We start from the raw sequence: 27,068 nt of genomic DNA, 5'->3' as shown, positions 1-27,068 counted from the left end.
GAAAGACATTAAGCTTTTAGAGAACATCTAAAGGAGGGACAAGAAGATGGTAAAGGGCCTTGAGAGGAAGCCGTATGAGGAGCAGCTGAGGTCACTTGGTCTATTCAGCCTGGAGGAGACTTAGAGGAGACCTCATTGCAGTCTACAAGTTCCTCGTAAGGGGAAATGAAGGGACTTCTCTCAGGTGACTAGCAGCAGGACCGAAAGAAATGGCATGAAGCTGTGTCTTAGGAGGTTTAGGTTGGATTTTATGGTAAGGTTCTTCACCCAGAGGGTGGTCAGGCACTGGAACAGGCTCCCCAGGGAAATGGTCAAGACACCAAGCTGACAGAGTTCAATAAGTGCCTGGACAATGTTCTCAGACACATGGTGTGTTTTTTGGGGTTGTCCTGTGCAGGGCCAGGAACTTGACTTGATGATTCCAGTAGGTTCCTTCCAGTTCAGGATACTCTGAGTCCTCTCTGCTCTCAAGAAAAACCAATTTTCCCAACGTGCTGCTGGCCGGGAGTCACACACCAAAAACCATCAAATATCTTTACAGCACCCTTGAGACACATGGAGACCTATCCTGACGTTCACAACGGCATTAAATCTTTGCCTTGAAGAACTCTCCTGGCTCTTTTTTAACCACTGAACCCTCCAGACTCCCACCTCACCAAACAACGCCGCCAATCTCTCCCCGTCCACCGCCCTGCCCGCCCGCTCTCCATGGCGCGCTCCAGGCCCTGTCCGGAAAGCGGCTGGGAAAGCGGCGGGTGAGGTGGTGGGGCGGGCAGCGGGGCCCATGTGCAGGGAGCTCCGCGGGACAGGCCGACAGTAGCGGCCGCTTCGGGCGTTGGGCGCGGGGGTCCCCGGTATGGCCCTCCCCCGACCGCGCGGAGGGGGCGGTTGGGAGGGGGCGGGACGGGCCCTGTCCTGCGCCCTCGGTTGGTGCCGGCCCGGCCCTTCCTGGCCGGCCGCTGCCCTCGGTGGCTCCGGCGGTCACTCTCCGCCCCGGCAGACGCTTGCTGTGAGTCAGTGTTGAACTAACATCGCAGAACAGTGCTGGAAGACACCGGTAGTGGAGGTGTTGGCTGGGAATAACACCTTCTCGAAAGCAAAACAGAAGAACTGATGGGGTGTGCTAAACGCTCTGACTGATTGTCATTAAATGTTTTAGCCTTCTGTGCGTCTGAGGATGTGATATTTGGGATGTCTCGGCAGGCTGCTGCAATAGAGAAGAGTACTTGGCTATGTAAGATCACTTATATGCTTATTACTTTACTATTTAATATAACTGACGTAAAATGATTATGAAGAGTAGTAGTAGTCATTAGAATGAGAACCTCTGCACTAGCAGTGAATGCAACTCTTTTGTTTCTACTTTTGGAGGAAAGGATACTATGCAGATGAGTTTTAAGTACAATTGGCTGCCAAAAATGTTGCATTTAAATAAATACCCATTTAGTTTCTTAGTGATATTTTTTCTTCTTGATTTTTTTTTTTTCAGTATCCCAAGTGTGATCATAAAATATGATTCTTTGCCTGCTGCACCAAACTCCTGAGTACTTCTTTTGCCATTTGGTCACGTGGTTTCAACTACAGTGGTAAGTTATGATTCGGATAATATATTTTCAGATTCTTTTGCTCCTCATCAGCATCCTGGCTGATGAGGAGAATACTATCACATTTCACATTGAAAAGCGTTTCGCATTTTCTTTAAAAAAATTATTTTGTATGTCACTTTGAGCTCTGACATTCCTTTTTCCAGGGATGTGTTCCTTCATAGCCTGTGAATGCTTCTAAACACTTAGACACTGGCCAGTGCATCATAGGAATTGTTATATAAAGCTAATGGTGGGATTTCAGTCACAACTGATGGTAGACAGTTGGGTGCATATAAATCCTGCTTCCACGTAGTATTCTGTTGACTGATGCTAATATTGATTTGGATTGTTACCTAATGTTAAGCAGTCAGTGAATTGAATATCTGAAATCATGCAGTTATCCACTAGACTTAAATAGAAAGCACGAGTGTTAGACATTTTCATAAAAACACCTAGACACTTGAAAATTTACATATTCTGTAGTGATGGATTCTAACAAGTAATAGCACTTAAAGTAGGTGTTTTTTTCAGGAACAGGTAAGAAATTTTGTGTTAGGTACATTGTACATTAATGGTGAAAAGCCTGAGTGGTTTTGTTGTATATTTCTTTGTTGTTACTTTGTTGTTGTGTAATGTTTTTCTTCCTTGAATTCTATTATAATGAAATATGAAATATTCACTATCAGTGAAATAACTGATGCTACCTTGAAGTGGATGTGGCTCATGTGCCTTCTGTTCCTTGACATTCAAGTAAAGGTATTTGCTTTCATGAACAGCTGATAGGGATGGTTTAAACTGAGGAAATAACACAAATGTCTATGTTTCTAAGCTTTACTGAATATTAGAGCTTGTTACAATACATTCCTAGGGGCTTTATCCACCTGCCCCTGAAATTAATGCATTGCTTCCCCGGACTTCCTTTGTAAAGGTAGTATTGGTAATTGTTTATTTAGTATAAAAGGTTTGTGAACACTGTAACAAATACAATTTTTACAAATCCATTTTTGAAAAGATCTCTCATTTTGTTCACTTGGGCACTGTACTTTTTATTACTTTGTCAATCAGCTTCTTTACTTCTTTGTGTCTTGTAATTGCTCTGGTGATATAGTCCTGAAGCTTGGCTTCTGTAAGAGGACTTCCACCTAAAAACTAAAGGAAACAATTTGATTTTCTACTTATACTTCAGTTATGTATCTCTAAATGTGATTTCTGAATAAGAGTATTAATACAGTAATTTTTATGACTAACACCTTTCACCTGGGGAACATGCAGCTTTCCCAGCTCCAGCCTCAGGCAAAGGTAATGGAAACAAACTAGAGCTGTAACAGGAAACATGCTGAAAATCTGTCCTCTGTTGTATGAGGTCAAGCTGTGACTTCTTCTTGAATTTCAGTCATGCCACCATCTTAAAAACTAATTTCAAGAGAAAGTAATTTAATGAGTATTTGAGCAGATGCTCTGTTACTATAAAGCACCCCAATCTTACAAAACAAAGGAGGTACACAGTCTTTTCTTGACCTAAACGTTATCATCTCCATAGGTTTCTTTGTAATAAATTTGGAAGTACCTGGTTTATGGACAGAACAGAGTCTGCCTTCTTCATCAGACAATGGTTACTGTTCCAGTTGCTAAATCATCATCTTCAGCAGTTGGATCAACAACGAGTAATGTGCTTGTGAAAGGAAAAGGCATGCAGACATGTTTGTATGCTCCATTACCATTACTGCAAAATACACATAACATTAATTTTTACTGTAGTCTTACAAAATACTTGTAGATGGATTTAGTGCCCAGGCTTACCTGTTTTCTTACCAAAGTGCACCAATTTTAAAAAAATTAAAAAGTAAAAAAATACGGGAGATTCCACATAATCAAGAGTTTATGTCTATTGAAAATGCAGCTTTATGCCTGAAGTTTCCTAGATTTGTGACATCCACGTATTGCAGGAAAATGCCACTAAACTGCCATTTGAAGGATGCAGTCACTTATTTTGTAGTTACACAAAAACTGGCACAGGATGTAGGCTGCACTGATCTCTACCAGACACCTTAACGCAAAACTCATTTCCAATGGTAAGTTCACCAAAGTAGTTCTCAGTTTCTTGTCAGAGAACTCTAATATCACCCAGTCTGGGAATAGTTAAAAAAATGGATTTATGGGGTGTTTGACATCCAGTATAAACTGTTATACATCACGATGCATATCTCTGAGAGATTAAATACTGTTATTTTTGAACCATTTAAGTTAAAAATAGAGCAAAATCAATGGGAAATCTATAGGATCTAAACTATAAGCCAACTTTGCTCAACAAGAAAAACTAGAACTTAAAGCTGAATTTTAAAACCTCGGATTGCCATTTAATAGCAATAGTAACAAAAACATAAGTCCTTAGCTACTCTGTTCAAAAATGCTGCTTTTTAAAGTCTAACCCCATGCACTGTGACACATCAGCTCTTTGTGTGATGCAGGGACACATGAAGAGGTCAATGTATCAATTGAACCTGCAGAGGAAAAGTACCGTTCAATAAAATCTATTTTTCATTCAAAGAGCATTAATTAACACCTACCTTCACAAAGTGTTAATTTTCCATTATTTTATACTAAACAGAGCCTAAGCAATGTCTCAAATCCAGAGTGGGATGGAATCTCTATATTAAACAGTTAATCACACAGAATGGCTGAGGCTGGGACAGCTGAAGCTCTTCCGGTTCAACACCCCTAACTCAAGGAGGACCACCTAGAGCTGGTTGCCCAGAACTGTACCCAGATGGCTTTTGATTATCTCCAAGGAAGGAAACTTCACAACTTCTCTGGCCAACCTGTGCCAGTGCTCCATCACTCTCACAGTAAAAAAGTGTTTCATCATGTTCAGAGGGAACCTCCTGTGTTTCAGCTTGTGCCCATTGACTCATGTTCTGTCAATGGTTATTAATGAATAGAACCTGGCTTTGTCTTTCCCACACCCTCCCTTCAGGAATTTCTATACACTGCGTGGCATTGGACACAATACTCCAGGTGTGGAAGGTGTCCCTGCCCACGGCAGTGGGGTTGGAATGAGACAACCTGTGAAGACCCCCTCTGACCCAATTCATTTTATTATTCTAAAACAATAGACGTTACAAATGAGAAGCCAGTGAATTCCCTAGTTTTAACCTCCTTGTAATGCTATCAGCTGTGTGTGGATATCAGGAAAAGGTTCTTCACCCTTTGGCGGTTGGGGGCTGAAAAAGGCTCCCCACGGAAGTTGTCACAGCACCAAGCCTGACAGAGTCCAAGAAGGTTTGGACAAGGCTCTCAGGCACGTGGTGTGACTCTTGGGTGTCCTGCGCAGGGCCAGGACTTGGACTCTGTGATCCCTGTGGATCCAACTCGCGATACTCTGCGATTCTGTAACACCAGGTACCTTCAGGCCACACCGAGTTCCGCGCTTTGCCGAGCCTTTTCCCGGCTGGACAACCCGTGCTCGCTCAGTACCCCCCCGCACACATCGGGGCTCCGCAGCCTCCTCAGCACCGACCCCATTCCGGGGGCCGCGCCGAGCCCGCTCCCCCCGCGCGCGCGGTGCGCGGGGAGCGGGCGGCCCCGTGGGCGCCCGGCGGCGCTGCCGCGATCGAGCGCGGAACGCCCGGAGCGGGAGGAGGCGGGAAGCCGCAGCCGCCAGGCCGCTCGAGCGGAACGCCCGGAGCGGGGAGAGCGGGACCGCAGCCGCAGGCCCGGGCGCCTACTTGCAGGCGGCCGGCCATGCGGCACCCGCCGCCGCCCGGATGTGAGCGCCCCCTGGCGGACGGGCCCGCCCGGCGGGCTCTGCGGCGGACCGGCGACGGGCGGCGGTCGGGGCGCGGCGCTGGCGGGGGCCCGGCCGCGACGGGGGGCGCCAGCGGCTCCCGGCGATCTCGGCGCTTCCGCCTCGCGTGCCGCCGCGCGACCGGGTCCCGCGCGCGCGCCGATGGGCGGCTGCCGGTGCCGCCTGTCCCTGGTCCCTGCCCCTGTTCCCTGCCCCGGCCGCGGCGGCGCTGAGGCTGGCGCCTCGCCGGCCCCTCTCTCGGTGCCTGGTGAGAGCTCGCTGGCAAGCGCGGGCACGGCGGGCCCGGGGGCCTCCGTGGCGGGGGCGCGTCGCGGCTGGCCGCCCCCGCGGTGCAGAGCCGGGGCGCTGTCCGCGGGAATCTGTCCGTGCCGGGGGGTCCCGGGGGGGCATGCGCGGGCCCAGGCAGGGCTGGCCCGGGCGTTGGAAGCATGCGCGGGTGGCAGCCGGGAGCCGTCCGGCAGCAGCCGGCGGGCTGCGCCGGTCGTGCGGGCAGTTGGGGCGAGCAAGGCGTCCCGGGGACCTGCGGAGGGGGTAAAGACGCCTTGGGAAGTGTCCTGGTAACGCCCGTTCGCGGTAACCATTTGGGATGTCGCTGTGTCTCTGCGTGGCTGAAATACCCGGCAAGTTGCAGAAGTTGGGCACCCTAGAAGGCGGAATTCTGCTGCCTGTCCGCAGTGCCACGTATGCCTCCCGCCCCGGGAGATGGTGGAGCCACCGTCCCTGGAGGTGTTTAAGGAAAGACTGGACGTGGCACTCAGTGCCGTGGTCTGATTAACATGATGGTGTTTGGTCTCGATGTTGGACTCGATGATCTCAGAGGTCTTTTCCAACCTAATTGATTCTGTGATTCTGTTCGTGGTGTCACCAAATTAAGTGCTCCAAACCGCAAGTTCTATGGCTTCATTTTCGCCATTCATAACGCCATCAGAGCCTCTGTTTTGCAAGCACCTGTGGCTGGCTGGTCACGAGCCATGCCATTGATTTCAGTGGGGCAGGGTGGGATCAGAGGCAGCACCAGCATGTGTGCTCTGGATTACTTGGGAACAGGCGGTGGGGGCTTGGACCACGACTTTGGAGGCATCTGCGTGCTTTGCAGTCGAAAATAGCAACAAGCCAGTGATGCTGACAGTGGTCAGACTAGGAGTAACCAAATGGCATGAGACGATTTTGGTCCTCTGTGATTCAGTCAGTGGATGAAGTTCCACACCATTGACCCACCGCATTATGGAAAAACAGTTGGTTGCCCTTTGTAGCACATTCAGCAGCTCGGTCAACTTCTAAGAGAATGCTCAACAATTTTTTTTATTTCTTTTTCATCACAGATTTGTGCAATTGCTCATGTAACTGCCAAAAAAATGCCAGCCCTTCACCGACACGAAGAAGAGAAATTCTTCGTAAACGCTGAAGGCAGGAAAGAACCTCTACCAAGTGTACATGATCCCCCTACAAGGGAACTCTCTGTTGTTGTGCCTTCATACAATGAGGAAGACCGGTGTAAGATTTTTCTTGTTTTGAGGAAAAGAAGAAAATCTATCTGTTGTTACTGTAATAATGCAGAGGTCAGTTATGTTTGGGGTAGATTCTGGCAGGCCAGATTATGGATCAGATTTTGGACACAGTTTCCAGAAAACAGTCCAAGTACATTGAATTTCAAAATTAAGGCATTGTGTAACTTGATTTCTGCTGCTAAAAATAGCATGGGGCACTTACAAGAATCCTCTCTATTTTAGTGAACCCCAGAAGAATGGTTGTTCATTGCCTCTGTAAATACTGCAAGGCAAGAAGTAAAAAAAGACTTTTAAAACTGATTTGAGAGCTTCCCACTCTTTAAACAGCAGTAACTTCAGATGAGCAGAGAAAGTATGATCTCACACGTTTGCGTTTGACTTGGCGATAGATACGAGTACCTGATACTGAGGAAAGGCTTTCAGATGTTATAGAAATAATCAAACATGGTAGTACAGAAGCTGTCAGCTTGCTTAAATAGATAAAGTCAGTGCTGGTTTTCAGGGTCGAACATGAAGAATGATTTCTTTTTCTTTTAATCTTGTGTAGAGAATTACAAATTTCAAAATGAAAAGTTGGTTCCTCAGAAGAAATGTTTTTATCCTGTCTTTTATCATGTATGTGATTTTCTTCAGTGTTCTTTTTGCACTCAGAAAGGACAGCACTTAGAGTTGCAGCTGCTAAGCTTGTTTGCTGAAGGTAGTGTTGTATGAAAGAGTCGATTTGCTCAGCTTTGCTTTGTGGTTGTTCTCAGCTTGCTTGTGCAATTGCTTTTGGTGCTTTGCCTGTTGTAATCTACTAACCTGACCTCCTCCGCCTTTTCTCTAGTACCTCTTATGATGGATGAAGCTTTGGATTATCTAGAAAAAAGACAGGTATTTTCTTTTTGCATTCAATATTTTTTTGGTGTGCGTATTATGTATAATAAGTTAGTGATATAGTCACTTTGTTATGTTGGTGTACATTAAGCAGTAATACTTGGCCACTTAGAAGTATCACTTAGGTCTCTTAGTTATTTTTAGATCAAGTGCCAAAAAGTATTTTTAAATTAAGTAAACATTTAATATACTGCTATGGGATGAAGATATCTTCATGTGAATGTTACCCTTCCAAGACAAAGCTAAGGATTAGCCATACATTTAACTTTCTAAACTAAATCCTAGTTTGTTCCAACAAGTTTCTTAAGTATCTGTTCTTCATTTTGGTTTGTTCTCTGGGTAAGAAGCCCATTGTGAAAGTTTGTGGATGTTGTTCTGTTTGGGTTTTCTTAACAGTGATGATGTTCTGAGTGTTCCGTCTTTTACAACTGAATTGATTTTTGATTTCTGGATGGTAGCATGGCAACCCAATGTAATGGTATGTTCATCAAATATAGCAAAATTCTTTAATTATGCCATGTGAACAAATTTACTATATCATGTTAGTGTCCATTGACAACCATAAATAATTTAAAACCTGCTAGAGTGAAAAGAATAATGATGTTTGAAAGACCTACTGCCTACTTAAGAAATTGGATTAAATGTATTATTTCTGTTTTTATTTTCAAGAAACGAGATCCTTCATTCACTTATGAAGTGATAGTGGTTAATGATGGTAGTAAAGATCAAACTACAAAGGTAAGAAAAATGAAGTGCCTTCCCAAGCATCGGGGGTGTTGTTTTTTTTGCTACATTTGTGGAATATAACAATTTTTTGCAATTTATATTTTGGTACTTGAATAGTTGACAAGTGAATTTCTTATTTCTGAGTACTTTCTGTCATTCTGTATGCATCACGGATGTCACATATGCATATGAATACACATAATTCTTTTGCAAATTCTGGTTTTCTTGATTGGTGACTGTGACAGCCATTTTCCTGCAGCTGCAATTCTCAGAATTCTAATCCTAACGTCAAGAAATTTCTTATGAAATACTCTATATATGCATAGTGATGATGTGAATATGAACTTTAGAAAGCTAAAAAGTCTTTTAAAATACTCAGTTCATACTGTGATTGGCAGAACATCTGACATAGTTCTTCCTCACACCCTTCATGGCATTGTTTATTTAAAAATCCCTGTGCCAGTAGTAGTATTTTCAAAATAGTTTTGTATTCTTCTGGTTTGACTTTGATGTACGTCACTGGAAAGGAAGGCTTGCTAACTTGAGGGCTTTTCTTACTATTACTGCTTGGAAGATGTTTGAGGTAGCTACTAAAATGCGTACTGCTTTTTGATTTACTTTCCTTAAGCTCGTCCGTTAAGTATTTTTTACTACTGCGCATTCCTTCTGGCATCTCCTTTAACTGAGCATACAATGGCTGTGGGCCTCTGGACTCACAAGGACTCAAGACAACCTTTAGAAAAAATTAGGAGGAGAAAACTCATGCTTTGTCTTCCTCACAGCATGGAATAAAATCTGCAGATCCTTGCAGTGTGAGTGGGATTTTAGATCAATGTGAATTTTTGTTTAAAACCACAAATAGCAGCAAGACAAGTGATAAATAAGGGGCTGTAGTAGAAAATTATATTTCTTTTATTGACTGTTGGTATTAATATGAAAGGTCTGTAATAGTATAAGTTAAATTAGGATTGAGTTTTTTAGAGATGGGAGGATGGGGTTTGGAGTATCCTGTTCTTTTGAACATGACTGGTTTCTTCAGTCTTCTTGTTTTGACTTTGAATTGGTTTTTATTTTCCCGAACAGACTCCAGCGAACACTGGCAATGTATTTGTGCCGACTGAAGTGGTTATAGCTCTGTGCTGTTAACTTATTTTCTTTTAAAGGGTGAGCAAATGTAAACTTCTACCTTGATTCCTCGGTTTGTTTTATGCTGGTTTTTTGTGTGTCTATCAGGTTGCAATGCAGTACTGCAAGAAATATGGAAGCGACAAAGTGCGAGTGCTTTCTTTGGTAAAAAATCGAGGGAAAGGAGGAGCAGTCAGGATGGTAATTGATACTTTTATCTCCTTCTCTGTTTGAACTACCAAATATGCAGAAGACAGAGCTGTGCTGATTGACATTTTGAATTCAATGCATTAACAAAATGATCATGAGAAAATTGAGTACAGATTCTATAAATTAAAGCAAAACCTGTTTTTCAAAATAAGCTTATTTGAGATCTTGGAAACAGTATTGTCTTGCCAGGAAGATCAGTAGTGAAGACAATTTTTTATATGAGATTTCAAAGAGAAAAAAATACTTGAATTTCGTATTTATGTTAGTTCCACTTAGGAGTAGGCTTGTGTTTATAAAAACCAACCAAATAAAAAACACCCAACCAGACTGTTACAGATAAAAGCTAAGGTTTTGTAGACAAAATAGAGCCAAATTTGCAAACTTTGCTTTCCAGGTCATAGATGTGTTTTTTAAAATGGCTAATAAAGAAGCATTCTCATCCAGCAAAGTTTGTGTGTACTGAAGCCCACTGTTATCACCCACACTCAATAGCAGAAACAGCACAATTGATGCTTTCACACAGACATTATCCTGAAATCATCATGTCCTAAAAATAAAATAGCTGTTACACATTTAGAAGGAATATTTTTTCCTAAGATTACTTTTATGAAAAAGGGAGGTATCATCTGTGGGTTATCAGTGACTTGTCTTTTTCTGTGTTTTAAGCTCTGTCTTTAATACGTCAATTTTATTTTTTTATGAAAAATGAGTAAATATAGGAAAAGGAGAGAACATTATATTAGAACACCTGGAACTTTTGTAAGCTATATACTTATTTCAAGAGAAGGAGAAAATTCTCTGTGTGATACACTCTTGCAATGCAGAGTGTAGAGTGGATGTGTATACAATACTTCCTTGACAGGGTTTTCCAAACTCGCACCTCCTTGGTTGCGTACTTTGGTCAAACCCGCTGCTAATTGTTTTCCTGTCTGGACCCCTTCAAAAATTTTGAAATTTGTCTGACAAATTTCAAAATGGCAAAACTGTCTGTGAGACCTGTGCATCACAAATGTTTTGTAGTGATACTGTGACTTAAAACTGAATCTTAAATTAGTTTTGAGAGATAGCTCATGAATTCTCTTGAAACAATGTTGGGAAAAACTAGCACTGCATCCTCCTTTCCATAGCTCAAATGACAAAGAAAAGCCATCCAGTGTAGTGGCAGCTGCTAATCACTGCTTCTTGTGCTCCCCTCTACAGCTGACTGTAGGAACTTGTTGACTTTCAGATTTTGGGTTGTAAAGCTTTTAGTTTGCAACCTTCTCTTCAGGGGGATTGTTAGCCTTTTGTGTTCATGCATTGTCTGTCACTGGACACTGTGCAGTGTGTGAATTCTCTAGATGTTATTATAATATAAATTGGTAAATTGTTAGTAGCAGAATATTAAGACTCACCTGTTGTGTTGAATCTGTAAGATATCAGTGTTCTTCTTACTACATTAGGTTTTTTGAGTCTTTTGCACCTAGCTTGTGACAAATACTGGTTTCAAAAGTGTTGATTTTTATTGACTGTTTTCTTTGCAGGGTGTCTTTAGTTCTCGGGGGAAAAAAATTCTTATGGCTGATGCAGATGGAGCTACAAAATTTGCAGATATTGAAAAAGTAGAAGAAGGTCTAAAAAATCTCCAGCCATGGCCTGTGAGTATAAATTCTCATGGCTTTAGTTTAATACACATGCACAGAGATTGACCTTTGTAATTCTCTTCAACTTGAGTTTTTTGAGGTCTAGTTGAAGATGTAGATGTAAGTCTGAAGACCTACGTGTAAACTTAGAAGCATCAAGAATGGGCTGTATGAAGGAGCTTCCACAGAGTTCTTAACTCCTTTGCATCCTCTGCAGTACAGAATGTTTTATTTATCCTTCTTTTAAGTTCTTTGAAGCTGTTCTGTTCTGTATAAATACCATGTGTTACCTACTTAGTTTTCTTTGTTATCTGTTTTGTAGTTCCATTTTGTCTGATGTCATCCTGTATACCTTTAAGGATACATCTTAATTTCACCCTCTTTTAAAGAGGTTTTGTGTTCTCAGGGTCCTTAGTTAAATGACAGTATTTGGAAGAGCTTTTATTGTAAGTAAAAATTCAAAAACCTGTGGAACAAGAACACCTTCCTGCATAGTCATTCTCTTTTGGGAGCTTAATTTGAAAGAACTGAGGTTTATTTTTTGCTTAAACACAGGTGAGTGAGGTACTTGTAGCTAGTTTCCCAAAGGCCAGAAGTGATATGCAGCCTTCCAGCCAGAGCTGCAAGGGATGTGCCTGTGGAAAGGATCATGGTCTGTGACTGCAGAAGAACAACTGCAGGAGCCAACAGGCAGCAGTGTGACTCTGATGGTCTTTGCTGCCAGGGCAGCAGCAGCTGCTGCTTCTCCAGCATCAGTCCCACACTCTCAAATAGTATATTTGAGAGATTTCATGTGAGAAATAGTAGCATGAGAATAATGCTAAACCTTTTGTTTTCATCGCCTTGATTTAATTTGAGGTTATATTTTTGCCTAACACTATGTCATTTTATTTGTTTGAAGATACATCAGTGCAACAAGTACTTTATTCTGTTACCCTTTCATTGCACAATATTTAAAGAAAACATTCAGTTCCTAGGAATGCTGCATGCTTATCTGTGCTGTTAAGCACGTACACTGTATACATACAATAAACAATGTAAGCTAAACCAAACCTGAATAAATTGAAGCAATTTGTACACACCATATGCAAATTGTAATAAACTTTAGATTATCTGTTAACTGTAGAGAAGACTGATTTAGGCTCAGAATTCAGGAGTAAAAGAGGTGCAGCTAGAGGAAGCCTAAAAGTATACTGTTTTGAAGTTTTTTATTATATGGTTCTCAACACAAGATTCCACTGATTCCAAAAATACTAGTTTAAGTAATAACTCTTTATTTTATATTCTTGTACAGAACCAGATGGCTATTTCCTGTGGTTCTAGAGCTCATCTGGAGAAGGACTCGGTAGCAAAGGTTTGTTTCCATTTCCTGCTGTGTACTATTACACAAATACTTCCATTGTTTGTTTCTGCTCTACAGATTTTGCAATTAAGTAATCAATATTTGTAAAAGAATGGAAGCTGAAAATAAGGAAAAGATTGTCATAAGTGTAGGATGTGCTCTGTCATATACATAAGATGTGTTCTACATTTCAGGCACTTTTTACTGGTTTAAGTTAGTGTTCCAATTTATAGATTTAATTTTTTGAGTTGAGAGCATGTCACGAGCAGAGCTTCTAAACCCTGACAAAGTTTGTAACTAGTAACCAGTACTGGGACTAGAGTGGAGGAAACTGATGAGTTCATTATTACTGATTCCCTTCCAGTGCAAGAGCTTGACCTGCAGATCTTGAAACTTGTTTAAAGTGAGTTAGGGATAATTAGCAGCCGACTGTTTGAAGAGTATCTCAATTCGTGGGAAACTGGTGTAATTTTTCTGTATTACTCATTGTAAAATTTTTGAGTTTTGAACACACAGACCATACTGTTCTGTGTGTGGCTCTTGTGGAATAAACAGTGATGCATAGGCACATGACCTTATCTTGCATCTGGTTTTCTGATGTCTTGGCAGAGAGTAGTTGGCAAAGTACAGATATGGGACTTGTATTGCAACAGACGCATTGCTGGGCTCATGTTTTCAGCATCATTGGATGTGCTCATCATGTTGAATGTTTTCAAGAGTAAGCTTTGTTTATACTAATTTTTAATACTTGAAATAATTCTAAAATGTATACACAACTACTAAAATAGTTACAAAAGTTCCAAACAGGTTACACTGATAATGTTCAGAAATTTGAGCCCAGAAAAAATGCTTCATTTTATGGTCAGGTTCTGAATGTAGATAAACTTTCTTTACTGCATTTGTATTTCTTTTCATCTTTGAAGGTTTTGCTACATAGGGGAAAGGAATTGGAACAGGACTTTTATCTTTTAATACAAAAGTACAGTTTTTAGGATGTTTTCATCCTTTGTTTCCTGTTTCTCCCCATATTTCTGGCTTCAATAAAGGAATCACCAAGTGGTTACGTAGTACTGATTTGTTTAAAATATGTAGTCCATTTTGTTTTGTCATGCAGCTATCCCTAGTCTGACACAGAAAGACTACTAAAGTGGGAAGAAAATACCTATTGTATAGTGCAATAGGTATAAAAAAGTTGCAGAACAATCTTTTAGATGTTGGGATTTCCCTCTGGACTTAGTGGCATCTAAAACAGTAGAATGAAGCTGTGATAAGCAGCTGTATGGGATTTATTGAGACCAGAATTTCACCTTAAATTCAGTCTGAAGACATCAAGAATTCTGTTCTGCCTCCAGAATTGTTAATGTACTTTAGTTAATCCAACATATTACATGCATAAATAGTCTTAGGAGTGATAATCATAATCCAGGAACTCCTCTTTGTGAAGTCTTTTGTCACTGTCTGACAATCATGCAGCCTCTTAGCGCTTCCCTTCTGACATTAGTGGCAACCTTGTGTTCTTGGCTGCAGAGCCAAAAGAGCCAAAGAAGCCACACCAGATTCACCATTAACCTGGGACTGGAGCACTTTTTGAAAGGCACAAGCTATGGATTTTAATTTAAGTCAAAGGCTGCTACATAATAAGCTGAACATCTTCTCATTTTTCAAATGAGGTTCTAAACTGTTAGGTTTGAAGGCATCTCTTTTCACCCAGAGATGCTTACCAGTTAAATTGATGGCTCCTAAAGATTTTATATGATATTTGGCTTGCAGTCTTAGATACAATCGCTTAAATTGAGCTTAAGGCCAGCAGTGAGTTCAGAAGTGATTTGTAGATCAGAGTTCTGGTTGTTTAGGAACTGTCTTGAATAAAAGACTGAGAGCGACCTCTGCAAATCCAGACTCCAACCTCTGGAGTCCATGGACAAACTTATCCATATGATTATTGCGTCAAGAACAAAAGTGTAACCAAAGAGCAGGCTGGGAGAACATTTACCAGGAACATAAAATATATCTGTGAAAGCAAAAGAACAAAAGAGATGACTGTGTAACATTGCTGAAAATATAAAATGAAATATTATCTTGCACAGTACCCTTTACTGTAGGCTTCATTTTTACTTGTGTACTGCAAAAAGTTGCATTCTTCAGTTGTGTTCTCTTAAGTGCCTTAACATGGTGTGTGCAAACTGTGGCGATCATTCAGTCTTGAATGAAAGAAGTGGATGGCAAATAACAAGAGATGCTCACATTTGGGTTTTTTAATAATAAAAAACTTTTTCAGTTTTTTTGTTGGATTAGCAGCTGGAACCTGTTTAGTTTAAATATGTATTCTTAAGGGTAGCACTTTATGGAGTCCTGCCGGCTTATTGTCCATTGTCTGTCCTGGTAACTTTTGAATTTGTTGCATCTGTGCAGCCAATTTTTAGAAAAACAAGAGGACTAGACAGAGGGAAAAAATAGCTTAAAAGTGTCCAGTGAAGTAGAGCATGTAACATACCATCCTCTTCCTCCTTCACTCTACTTTTCCTTGGGGAATTCCCAAAGAATCATGCAGAAGATGCTGTGACTGACCCACTCATTATTTGAAATCCAGGTGCAGGTTCCTGCTTTACTTAATAAAGCATTATTCCAAGTGAAAAGCTGCTGTGAATTGGGGGAAGAAGAAAAAAGAACTTGGACTTTCCTATCCTAGAGGGCACTTGGCTGGCAAGTCTTTCAGCTGTAGTTTTGTTTCACTGTAACAATTGATAGGTTCTGTTTTTGTTCCAGTGCAAACCAAAAACAGTTTACAAACTTTGAAAGCTGTCACAAAACAGAATTATTGTCCTGTAAGACAGCTCTGTTCAAGCACTTCAGTCATCACTTAAATGAAACCATCTAACTTACTGCATTTTGTCCACAGCGCTCTTACTTTCGAACTCTCCTTATGTACGGCTTCCACTTCCTTGTTTGGTTTCTCTGTGTCAAAGAGATCAGGGACACACAGTGCGGATTTAAACTTCTAACCAGAGAAGCTGCCTTGCGGACTTTCTCAACTCTTCATATAGAACGCTGGTAAATTGTTCCTTTTTTTTGTTGTTGGGGTTTTTTTTATAATTGAATGTGGTTTTGAAAAAATAATTTTAGTATTGCAGCTACTATGAAACATGTTATGTCTGTGTATAAATCCTAGCTGCTCAGTTTAACCAGTTGTGGTACTGCTTGCATGGCAGCTTAGATTTCTTGTTATGTTCAAATATCCTGGTAATTGCTAGAAATTCTATATTCTTTACAATCCAGTACTGCTTAAGCAGAACATTTTACCTAGAATCAATATCTTATGTTTGTAATTGCTCAAGACTCAAGTGAAAGCAAATGCATATTCTTTACTTATTTTCTTGCTAAAATATTTGATAAGAGGACTACTGATAGATATCATGTCTAAGACAACAGAAGATGATTCATAGTCTTTGAATTACTTTAGAACTTTTGTTGTAATTTAGCTAGAACAGTTCCCTTATGAGAGTGATACAGTCATGATACTGTTATGGGACTAAAGCACTGTTTCCATACAATTACTACAGTTTCTGTAAATTTCCTGCACCCCAACTGTTGCTTAAAAGGATAGTTTAATTATGTATAATCAAATATTTTCAAACTGTTGTCTTCATTCAAGAAGATCTCTCGTGGGCTACTGCTTGCTGGCAGGGAACAGAATTACTGAACAGTGTTCCTGTACAAAAATGTGTGCAATCCTACAGTAGCTAGTCAATTCCAATACATCTAGTTTTAGGCTGAGGTTTGGCAGAGATAGTTGAGCTACACTGCTCCTCCAGAATGAAATTGCAAAGGTAGTGTTTGGGCACACAAGTGTGGAACATAGACTTTCTGTTGTATGGAATCTGTAAATGTGAGCAGTCAATGTTCAGAAAATCACTTTTCTACTGGAGTGGTTTGCTTATCACTCTAAAGGAAACCGTAACTGAGCCAGAAGTATGGTTTGTGCTGCTACCTCCAAACCCAAACTTGATCTGTAAAGTTCTGTAAATTTCACATACAGGGATTTTCTAAATACATGGTTAAACACATATGTGAGGTCCAGAAGTGCACATCCCAAAATTGCCCTATTTAACTTCACTTTAATAAATTAAGCTCTTCAAGAAGAAAACTGAAAGAAATAAATGAGGATAATCAGTTTAAGCTGTAAAAATGCAATCTTAAATTTTATTCTTTTTTAAACTGAAGATTCTGATTGTAATTGCACTTACTGGTTATATAAAGTGTTTTCTACAGAAAAAATCTTAATAAGCTTTCTTCTGCCACTTCAATTCTCTAACACTGAAGGAATGAAAGAATAAAAATAATTGTGCTATACCCCATTATCTGGGAATAGAGGCAATGAAAAAGGATATTGCTAACTTATTTTATAGTAATTATATTACTGATGTTTAACAAACCAGATCTTCATATCTTAATTCATTGTGCCTTGTATGTACTGCTATAAAATTTGCCTTCTGTTCTAGCTTTGTTATTTACAGTAATGCAAAAACTAATCCTCTGTGCATTTTCTTATTTATCAAAAATGTACTACTTAATGATGAAGTATGTTTGTTTTGTTTGTCAAGGAAAGAATTTGTCAAATTTGTCAAATTCTTCTAGTAAAGAAGCTATTCAGATAATTCCAAGTCACAAATTTGCAACAATAGTTGGTTTGGGTTTTTTTAGTTTGGTTTAATTTTCCACTAAAACAGGAAATATATTGTCTGTTTTTATCTTCATCTGTCTGTCAACAGTTTCTGTGTTTCCCTGCCTTCATTTTCATATTTATTGGCTGATTTTAACCAAATCTGGCAGAACAGTAGAGGTTTCAAGATCAAAAGCTTTGGTGAGTTTTGTGGAAACTTAAACCCTCTTAGAGGAGAGAAACCCACTGCTGAAGAAAAAAAAAAACTACAGTAAGGACTCAAAAGTTACTTACCAGCTTCACAGCTAGTCATTTTGCATGTGTAACTTGTCAGTGCACAAAACAGAGTACTGTCTCTTTCCCGGTTAATATTTATAAGATCTGGAAATAAACTGGGACACGGGGAAGTATAAGTATATGAAAAGAGTGGGTAAATTAAAGGAATTGATAGTCCTAAGTGAAATGTCAGTGTTGTACAAACAAGTGGGATAATTGTAGGTGGAAATTATGTAGGGATATCAAATAGTCATCCCATAGAACTTCCATTAGATTCTTTTTTATGTAATTATGTAAGAACCAGAAATAGCCCAATAATGGAAAGCTTTTATTTTAAACAAATCTGGCCCCTGATACGTTTCCATTGCATAACATGTGTGTAAAAAGGAAAATAAAAAGTGATTAGATAGTGTGCCATAATGGTTCTGTATATACCACAAGTGTGCAAACATAAAAGTAAGAAATAGTTGTCGGTATTGTATTTCTGCTGGAACCTGGAACAGCGTGGGGTCCCCAGCTGTGTCACAGAGCAGCTCATTGATACTGAGACCATCAGCAAGGGGTTGCAGAGAAACCACTGTCTTGATACTGGATAAGAGGCTCTGAAATCTGGGTTTGTTACAGCCTCTGCATCTCTGCACTGGGGCTATTCAACATGTGAAGAAATTGTTTGATTTTCTTTGAGTCTTAAAATCCCACAAATGAAGTGCAGCTCTCTTAGGTATTGAAAGAAGAGTTCAGATCAGGATGGTCAGTGCATAATGGAGGACAGTGCTAGAGAATATTCAACAAACAAGCAGCATTTAATTGAATAAAAACCATCTGAGAGCATCCTGGTCCTTGAATCTGTCAAGGACTCCCCATCTGCTGCACTGGAGCAATGTGGTGAGCTTTGAAGGGAATGAACATGAGACTTCTGCAAAAACCAGGTCATCTGTCCTGTCTGCTCAAGTTTTGTCAGGCTTGTACTTTTTGGGGTACTTCTGTGCTAGGTGAATTCTTGTGTGAGCGCATAACAATTATTTAGACTAAAATTCATGCAAAACATGTTTACTCATGATGTTAACATAAAATCACTATAAAATTGGCTATTTAGTAATTCCTACCTGTTTAGACCTTCACTTTTTTATGCTTTCTTCATGCTTTTTCCATTCCAGTGGACATTGATGGGAAAATCATCTCTTTAGTGTTAAAAGTACTAGAAAACAGACCACATTTTTCTTCTTGGTGAATTTTCTTCTGTGATGAATTTGATTTACAGCTGCTTCTGTTTAGGAAATTTTGAAAGCAACTGAAGTATACAAGGAAAAATACACTTTGATCATTATGGCAATAAGGATCCTGTAACACTTTTTAAAAAGAGACCAACATATTTCCTAGTGTATTAAAGTTTAGAAAGCATTTGAAAATTAATAGATACTGCAAACTGTTTATATATTCAATATTAAAAAGTAATGCTTAAAACCTAAACTATCTTTTTTTTGTGAGTGTTCTCATTGTCTTTTTGTTTAACTGTCCTTTGGAGAGCTGGCTGTGTATAAATGAATACAAACCAAACATTCTTGAAATTTACTTTTCTAAATAGCAATGTTTTGGTATTAGTTTGAAATGAGAACAACCTTTTGAGCAGAGAGCATATGCTTTGTGGTTTAGGTTCTGAATCTGATTACACTATTAATCTGTTTTTCAGAAATGAATGGAGCACATTTTTTAATTTAAAACTTAAAATTAAAAGAAATATTATAAAAACATAACAGAGACAGTTGTATTTACTCAGTTCAGGCTACAAAAGAAAGTCTAGTTCTGCATCTACAGTCTTGACCTGAGAAATGTAACTGTGTTAAATTTTGATGCACAGGAGAAATACTAGAAAATTAAATGGTCTCACTGGCAGAATTTTCCTATCCTAAATTTGATCATTGCTTTCTTCTGACAACAACAACAACAAAAAAAATTTCCTTCCAGACAGAAAATGTCCATCCTTAGGAGAACTAGACATAGCAGCGATTACTGTCCTACCTGGAATAATGATAAAAGGAGGGGAAATTCAAAACATAGTTCTAGTCCTAATTTGATCAACAAACTTTTGTGAAGTGGCAATTTATGATATTACCCAAGCCAGCAGATCACTGATTAGATCCAATTGTTGCTATTACTTTTGTCTGTAAAAGTTGCCTTGTGTGCTGAACAAGCCATGCTGTTTCACTTTTAAAACTGGAAAGATCAATATAAAAAATTAGCATTTGTTTCTCCAGTTTGTCGCTTATCTGTAGATGTGAGTCACTATATAAAAATTACAGAAAAATTAGCTTGCCACAAGGTTTTTTTCCCTACTTCTTTGGCATTGTAGACTAACACAAGCAGTGGAATGAATTTTTTTCCTGGCTTTGTGCATGGCAAGTAGATTTGTTTATTAATGTATAATCAACACAAAAGCATTTTGCTATTTTGACTTTGTCTCTTTTGTCTTGTAAAAAGTCCTGCTCCTGGCAGACATATGTGGACTTTCAAAAGCCACAGTTTTAACTAGAGCAGTGCTGGCAGACTAACCCACTTGACATCCAGTTTCGTTCTTAGAGCTCTTTGACCACTGGAAGTTTTCTCTACCCAGTAAGAATTTACTGGAAAAACATATCTTGGGTGTACAAAAGTCCTGAATTCCAGTTAAAACTTTATAACTGAAGGTCTGAATTTGTTTTTTGAAACACATAATATAGGACCAGGAAAAAAAAAAAGAGTCCTAGTGCAATTTTAAAATACAGAATAATTTTTCAGGATAGTTATTTTGTAAGCTCAAGCATTTTAAGGGTTCAGTTTCAAAGGACTAAATTAATTAAACACCTACCAACTTGATGTTCAAATTAATTTTAGCCAGCATCGTCTTAAATGGTAACTTAACCAAAACACAACTACCTGGAGAAATTTTTCTTTATTTTACATTACATATTAGTGTTAACTAACACATAATGGAACCACTGTTAGAAATAGATGGGGAAATTGTTCACACCATGTATTTTTATGTGTCTAAATTTTTTGGATCTAAACTTAGATTGGAGCCTGAATTCATTCAAGCTGGACCCAAACTTAGGTATTCTGAGCTCTGTGTCTCCCCTCCAAGAGGCACCTACTTTGAGTCTCTGCAGCAGGATGAAGTACATGGTGTGAGTAATACCTTGCTGTTTCAAAGAGTGGTTTTGTCACATGTTAACTAGTCACAAATGGCTTCCTGGCTAATCACACTGACCAACTCATCCACTGATGTGGCTGTGATCTCCTCTAGGACAGGCTTCATGTAACATATTCACCCTTAAATCCTGGCTGTGGAAGCTTCTATATGGTTCTTCTATACCATCTGGATCTGGTGGTCAACAATGTAGGTGTAACGCTGTATTGAACACACTGTGGTCTGTATTCCCTGATTAACTATTCTGGTATACTGAAAGGTGGTGGGAGAAAGGGAAGAAAGAAGATATCCAGTAATATTCTATTAAAGTCATTCTCCCTTCAACTTTGATTAGTTTTTTTTTTTAATTTCAGGATATGTTCACTGTTACACAAAGGGCAAGCACATGTAACAATATTAGTGTTCAACCTGATTAATTTCTGTGCTTTTAATCTTTTACTTTGAGCACTGTAGTTCACAGAGCTATTTAATGTTGGTTTTTTGTGATGTATATACTGACATTGCAGTAATCAGTTGTCCACAGGAATCGTTGCAAATAACTACTAGTTCACTAGGCTAATACTTTATGTAGTAATACTTTTAGAGGAACTCATATAGTCTAATTCAGCAGACAATTATTCTGTGTCTTCTAAGATTTTTAATCATCTAAGTAGTAAGTATTACAAAATTAGATTTAGTCTTAATACACGATTCATAAGCATTCAGAGGTGAATACATGGGGTTTTTGGCTTACAAATGTAAAATGTCAGCAAAAAAATTAATATAACTTCAATAAAAGAGACTGCGGTGTAATTAATAAAATAATATTCAACCCCCATTTAAAGAAAGCAGTGAAATGGCAAGGCTGCTTGGAGCAGATTCAGGTCACTGAGGAAGAAAAAACTATTCCTGTAACTGTTTTGGTGACAATTAAAAGGCCTGTGTCATGATCAAAATCAGATTTAGAAAGTAGCTCTAAACTCTCCATACACAGTAAGTGTAGTCTCTGTAGATAACATCTGTTATCTTTGCATATTTTAATGCTGTCCAGTGATATCAGTAGTTCTCCTGTAATGTACATGGAGAGCACAAGTTCAGGTCGATGCCTGTTTGCCCGTGATTTCACCAGCAAGCCAGCATGCCGTGGTCTGCACTTCAATGGGAACCTACATGTGTATGTCATACCCAAGGGCATATTTAAAGTTGACTGCTGTTGTTGCATTCATTAATAGTTTTACAGAAATACACTGCTAAAAAGGAAAGGGTGGCTTGAAGTAGAAGGAAATAACTTCTGAACTTGGCTACCAACCTGCTAAAGTATGTCTTTTTGCCTGCTCTTGATCACCTGTCTGTCTCTTTCTACCCTTTCTGTAATGTTAAATGGAATTACCAATGACTTGAATTCAAGCAACTCTTGCAGCATGAATGAATAATGTGGGGGTTTTATTGCATACATTTTCTCCAGTAGCAAAAGATTTTTTTCATTTCAAAAGAAAACTGTCTTGTACTTAGCAATGAGAATTTAAGGAGAATCTGAACTTATGAAGTTACTGAGAGAAAATGTGGACTAATATTGAATTGAACTTGACTGCCTCACAGGCGTGTTTTCAAGACCCCTCTGTAAGCTGGCCTTGAACATCTGCTCCACTGACTTCAAACTGGGAATCTTACCAACAGCTTGGCTAAAATGTTTCCAGTTCCTTAACCTTAGTCTTATGGGGGAAAAGAACCAAAACCTCTGTATTTGGATATGTTTTGAATCTAGTAGAAATTACATGTGAAAGGCCATTGACAGGTTTCTTCCAATACAGACTAGTATTTTTAAAAAGCTGCTTATTGGGGGGAATAGGGGCCTGTTTAGCCTAAATTCCAGTTATTAAAACTCATTTAAGGAAGAACATCCCTAGTGGCATTTGAAGACTACAAAAAAAAAGACCTAGCAATCAATAAATCTAAGAAATTTAACAGAAATCACCAGAATCTTCATAATTGTGATTTGCATTCACCCTTGTCAGTAGTAACTACTGGCAGTTTCATATGCTGATTTTTACACGAGCATTACAAACTGCCAAACTACTTGTCTAACATCAAAAGCTTCAGTGCTTCAGGTCCACAAGGTCCATTTGAGCATGTGGCTTCAAGGATGAAACACACAAACAATCCTCTGCAGAGAACTGAGAGGATTGAGGTATATTTTGGACAAAGAGAGCAGAAAAGGGCAGCTGACTTAGAGCAGGATCACTTCTCCAGTTCATTTTGCTGCACAACCTGCAAAAAATTGTGCCAGCAAAAAACATAAGTGTCTCAAGAGGGTTTCCGTGTTGTGCTTTAAATGGTCACTGGATAAAGTAAAACTTGTTCAGGTTCTGTTATGCACAGTAACTTAGATCATTTCTCGCTTCTGTGCTGCTGCCTTGAGTTTCTTGACTTAGAAAGTACCAGGAGAAACCATCAGATCCATGTAAAGCCACAGCACATTGTTGTCCCCTTGGATGAAACCCTCAGAGATGTGGAGTGATGCTGTACGTTTGACTGCTTGGTCTTCATGGTCTTTAAAAATGTTTAAATCATGATAGTGACCAGAATGAAAAGCAAGCAGTGGTCTGGACACAGCATGACCTTATACTTCAAAAACAGGATGCAGTGAAGCATTGTTGTTACTGTTGTAGTATTGTATACTGGCTGTGTTCTGAGATGTGTAGTCAGGGAAATAAATTTCCCTTCCTTTTGCATCTGACCTCTAGAGCACTGGTATCAACTGCATAACTGAACAATTAGTTCAGTTATGCGCTTGATACCAATTAAATCAGGCAAGGGATTTAATTAACATTGCCACTGTCTTTCTTCTGGAAATAAGTGTGACTGTATTTTCTATTTCCTGTTCTTCTTCAGGGCATTTGATGTGGAACTTCTTTATATAGCCCAGCGCTTGAAAATACCTATAGCAGAAGTTGCTGTCAACTGGACTGAAATAGAAGGTAGGCAAATTCTTTATATTCTTGTAAGATTCCTTACACGTCAATCCAGAATAAAGTAGTCAAGGGTGTGCCCATTTTTTACGCAGTTTTGATAACTCACAGCCTCTTTCCATACAAATTTTGAATTTCATGTCCTTGCCAGCCTTCTTCCATGGCTTTTTACAGGAATAGTAGGTGAAGGGGTAACAAGAGAGAGAAACTCTGCACTCCCACTGGAGGCAAAAGTAGGTAGTTATACTGCAAGGACAAAACACTACTTTGGCATGTCTTCTTGCTGTAATGTGTTAATAAAAATAGAGCCACTGGAAAATGCTGTGCAGGAGGTCTGACCATCATGGCTTATTGATTCAACTTCATTTCACTGTGTCTTGCCTTCCAAATTTCTCAGGTATTAAGGCCTCCTCTAAGGCACCATCTCCCCTTAAGATGTGATGTTCTTTCAGACCCATAGGGAGGTCTCTGACACTGGGTTACTGGAAAGTATAGCTCCATGCATATTTCGTCATAGCAGAGCCAGCTTAAGAGGTACTGCTTGCTTCTACTCACTTCCTTCCCATCAAATGCAGTTCCTCCATTTTTTTTACCTTTTCAAGTTTTTATCTTTTCTTAACCTCAATCTCTTCCCCTCAACACAACTCCTGAACAACAAATAGTACAATGAACTGCAGTGATGATGAAGGGTGCAAGTAGAGAACATCCTGAGCCAGCTTTGCTAGAAAAGAAATGCTTCCTTTCAGTGCAGTTCCACACATACATTGCACCTATCACAAACGTTAGCAAAGATGGAAGAAGGCTTGGTTTCGTGGCGTGGGGTCCTTACTTGCCTGAAGATTGGCACATTCATATTACTGCTGTAAGACAAGGTGGTGATGTTCTTCTCCAAAGTCAATAAAAAGATCATTTGCCTAATTATTGGTGTTCAGGTTCCTATTTATTTGAACAAAGCCTTGTTATGGAGAAGACTGTGCATCTTATCACATACATGGAATTACTGTGCTGCTTGCAAACTAGTCTCCCACCTATGGTGTAGTGTAATTATTATAAAGCAATAACTTTCAAAATATAAATTTTTATTAAGATCTAAGTTGTGGGACTGAACATGCTGAGAATGCAGAGTTTCAAGACTGCTTAAGTGTGTGTCTTGCCAATGCTCATTTTTTTCTAACAATGTCCTTCTGATTTTCTTCTTCATTAATCACAGGTTCTAAGTTAGTTCCCTTTTGGAGCTGGCTGCAGATGGGCAGGGATCTTCTTTTTATACGACTACGATATATGACTGGTGCCTGGCAGCTTGAAAGAAGAAAATGTAATTAGGTTATTTACATTTTCCAAATATATTATTATACTTAATGGAACATTAGAACAGTTTCAATCAAGTGAAGTGGTGATGAAAACTGAGGTAATTCTTCATTGTTGCTCTTGTATGTTTCATTTTTGCAGCATATATGTGTTTTGTAAGATTTCCAGCAGGGAATTTGTACATTTTGAAAAGAGAAAGCATTTAAAAAAAGATTTTCTTACCTGGTAATCAGGTTTTTATTTTATTAAATAGTAGCTTTAACATGTCTTATAAATTAATTCAAATAAATATATCTGCTTTTGTCTCATCACACTTCTGGAATTTTCATATACATATTAAAAAGAGGCACTCTATTCTACATTGTGCAGTGTTGTGTTGTGAATGACCACAAACATTTGTTTCTGTGATATCTGGAAATTTTAGACCATATTGCAGTTTGGAATTATTATTCATGGTTTGCACTAATGCATGTTTAGATTCAATGTTATGGGAAACATTAATGGATTTTACTGAGTTATAACAGTAATGTTCCTAAGGTTGTTCTCAGGACTTTCAGTAGTCTCTTGACATTCCAAATGTTTTTGTCTGAAGCTGAAATAGTTTTCTGAGATCAAACTGCAGATCATGTCCAGACTGTAGAAGGTCCAAGAGCAAGCACATTTAGTTTTAAAATGTTGTCTTTTATAAATGTGTTTTGTTTGTGTGTACTAATTATTCCTGCCTACTCAAGGCTAGGAGTCCTTAACATATACAGGTCTGAAGTGAAGAGGGTATGGAAAGCTAGTTCAGAGCATGCAAAAATGGGACCCACTATACACTGGGGGAGGGGCTGTGCATTAGCAATGCCAATCTGATGATGTCACACTTCAGATGAGATCAGAGAGGGAGGGAGGGGTCTTGAGTCTTTCATAGTAATGTAATACTGTGTTACAGTACAGTAACATAGTTTCATTTGTGCTTTTAAAATAGTTGTGGATTGCCAACAAACAAAGCCAATCTGTCTTTCAGAAACATGTACAAATTTGAACAGATGTAAAGAATGAATGGTATATGGTTGTACTTTCACATGTAAATTCACTGGTGATTTTTCTTATTCTTTTTGTAATATGGACTTCAGTTTTGCTCCTGTTAGGGTTACCTCAGTTTTCTATGAAGTGCTGGAATAAATTCTCAACAAATACATGATCAGTTTGATTTTGCAGGCTTTATTCTCTTGCCTAGTCCAGATACATCTGTGTCACTTCTGCAGAATCAGTAATAGCACTCCTCAGTGCCACCACTATAATAAAGTACCAGCTTCTCAGTTTTTGTAAGGTGTTTCTGTGGTCAAACCTGAACAGTAGTAACTCTGCTCATAATTGAAGTTGCCAACCAGTTTTCAAAAGCAGATTCCCAAAATTTTCCTTACGTCTTACCTTAGAATTGAGCATGTTTAAAAATTTAATGAAAGAAAGCCTCTTTCAAATTATGAGGCTTAGGCCATGCATTATTTTTTACATGATAAGTAAACATCTGGTGATGTCTTTAAAGAAATTCTGCTTTTGAAATGTATGCCAAAGGTTGGAAGGAGGGTGCTAAATTTATTATATTTTTTTAAATTAATTTCACAAAATCACAGGATAGGGACCTCTGGAAGGGACCTCTGGAGATCATCTAGTCCAATCCCCCTGCCAGCGCAGGGTTGCCTACAGCATATTACACAGAAATGTATCCGGGTGTTTTTTGAATATCTCCAGAGACTCTCTCTGACCTCCTTGGGCAACCTGTTCCAGTGCTCTGCCACACTCAGTGTAAAGAAGTTCTTCCTCATGTTGAGGTAGAACTTCTTGTGTTTATTTTATGGCCATTTGTGCATATTCTATGAACTTTTTTCAAAACTTTGCAGATAAAC

The 27,068-nt window shown here is 39.2% G+C and overlaps 1 protein-coding gene across 4 annotated transcripts; it reads left to right on the top strand.

The window, feature by feature from the left end:
- The first annotated feature begins 1,044 nt into the window (after positions 1-1,044).
- On the top strand, positions 1,045-26,357 carry LOC103762558 (dolichyl-phosphate beta-glucosyltransferase). Of its 4 annotated transcripts, XM_018071373.2 has the most exons (11): positions 1,045-1,234; positions 1,490-1,586; positions 6,714-6,885; positions 7,726-7,772; positions 8,445-8,513; positions 9,735-9,827; positions 11,360-11,473; positions 12,753-12,812; positions 15,700-15,851; positions 23,792-23,877; positions 25,079-25,191. In XM_018071373.2, the coding sequence occupies exons 3-11, from the start codon at positions 6,747-6,749 to the stop codon at positions 25,189-25,191; spliced, it is 873 nt and encodes a 290-aa protein (XP_017926862.2). In that variant the 5' UTR covers positions 1,045-1,234; positions 1,490-1,586; positions 6,714-6,746. The 4 variants fall into 4 exon arrangements, with proteins under 4 accessions (XP_017926862.2, XP_017926861.2, XP_017926860.2 ...); XM_018071372.2 differs by lacking the exons at positions 1,045-1,234; positions 1,490-1,586 and adding an exon at positions 4,855-4,985; XM_018071371.2 differs by lacking the exons at positions 1,045-1,234; positions 1,490-1,586 and adding an exon at positions 6,079-6,117 and having other exon boundaries at positions 25,079-26,357.
- Positions 26,358-27,068: the final 711 nt, after the last annotated feature.

This window comes from Manacus vitellinus, unplaced genomic scaffold, assembly GCF_001715985.3.
Source record: "Manacus vitellinus isolate BGI_N305 unplaced genomic scaffold, ASM171598v3 scaffold_2_pilon, whole genome shotgun sequence".
Taxonomy (NCBI): Eukaryota; Metazoa; Chordata; class Aves; order Passeriformes; family Pipridae; genus Manacus; species Manacus vitellinus.
This window is presented reverse-complemented; position numbering and strand designations above follow the sequence as displayed.

Coding starts and splice junctions, on each gene's coding strand:
- LOC103762558 (XM_018071371.2), top strand. CDS start 6,094: ATGGTGGAGCCACCGTCCCTGGAG. Junction 6,886..7,725: donor ATACAATGAGGAAGACCGGT/GTAAGATTTTTC, acceptor CCTTTTCTCTAG/TACCTCTTATGATGGATGAA. Junction 9,828..11,359: donor AAGGAGGAGCAGTCAGGATG/GTAATTGATACT, acceptor TTTTCTTTGCAG/GGTGTCTTTAGTTCTCGGGG.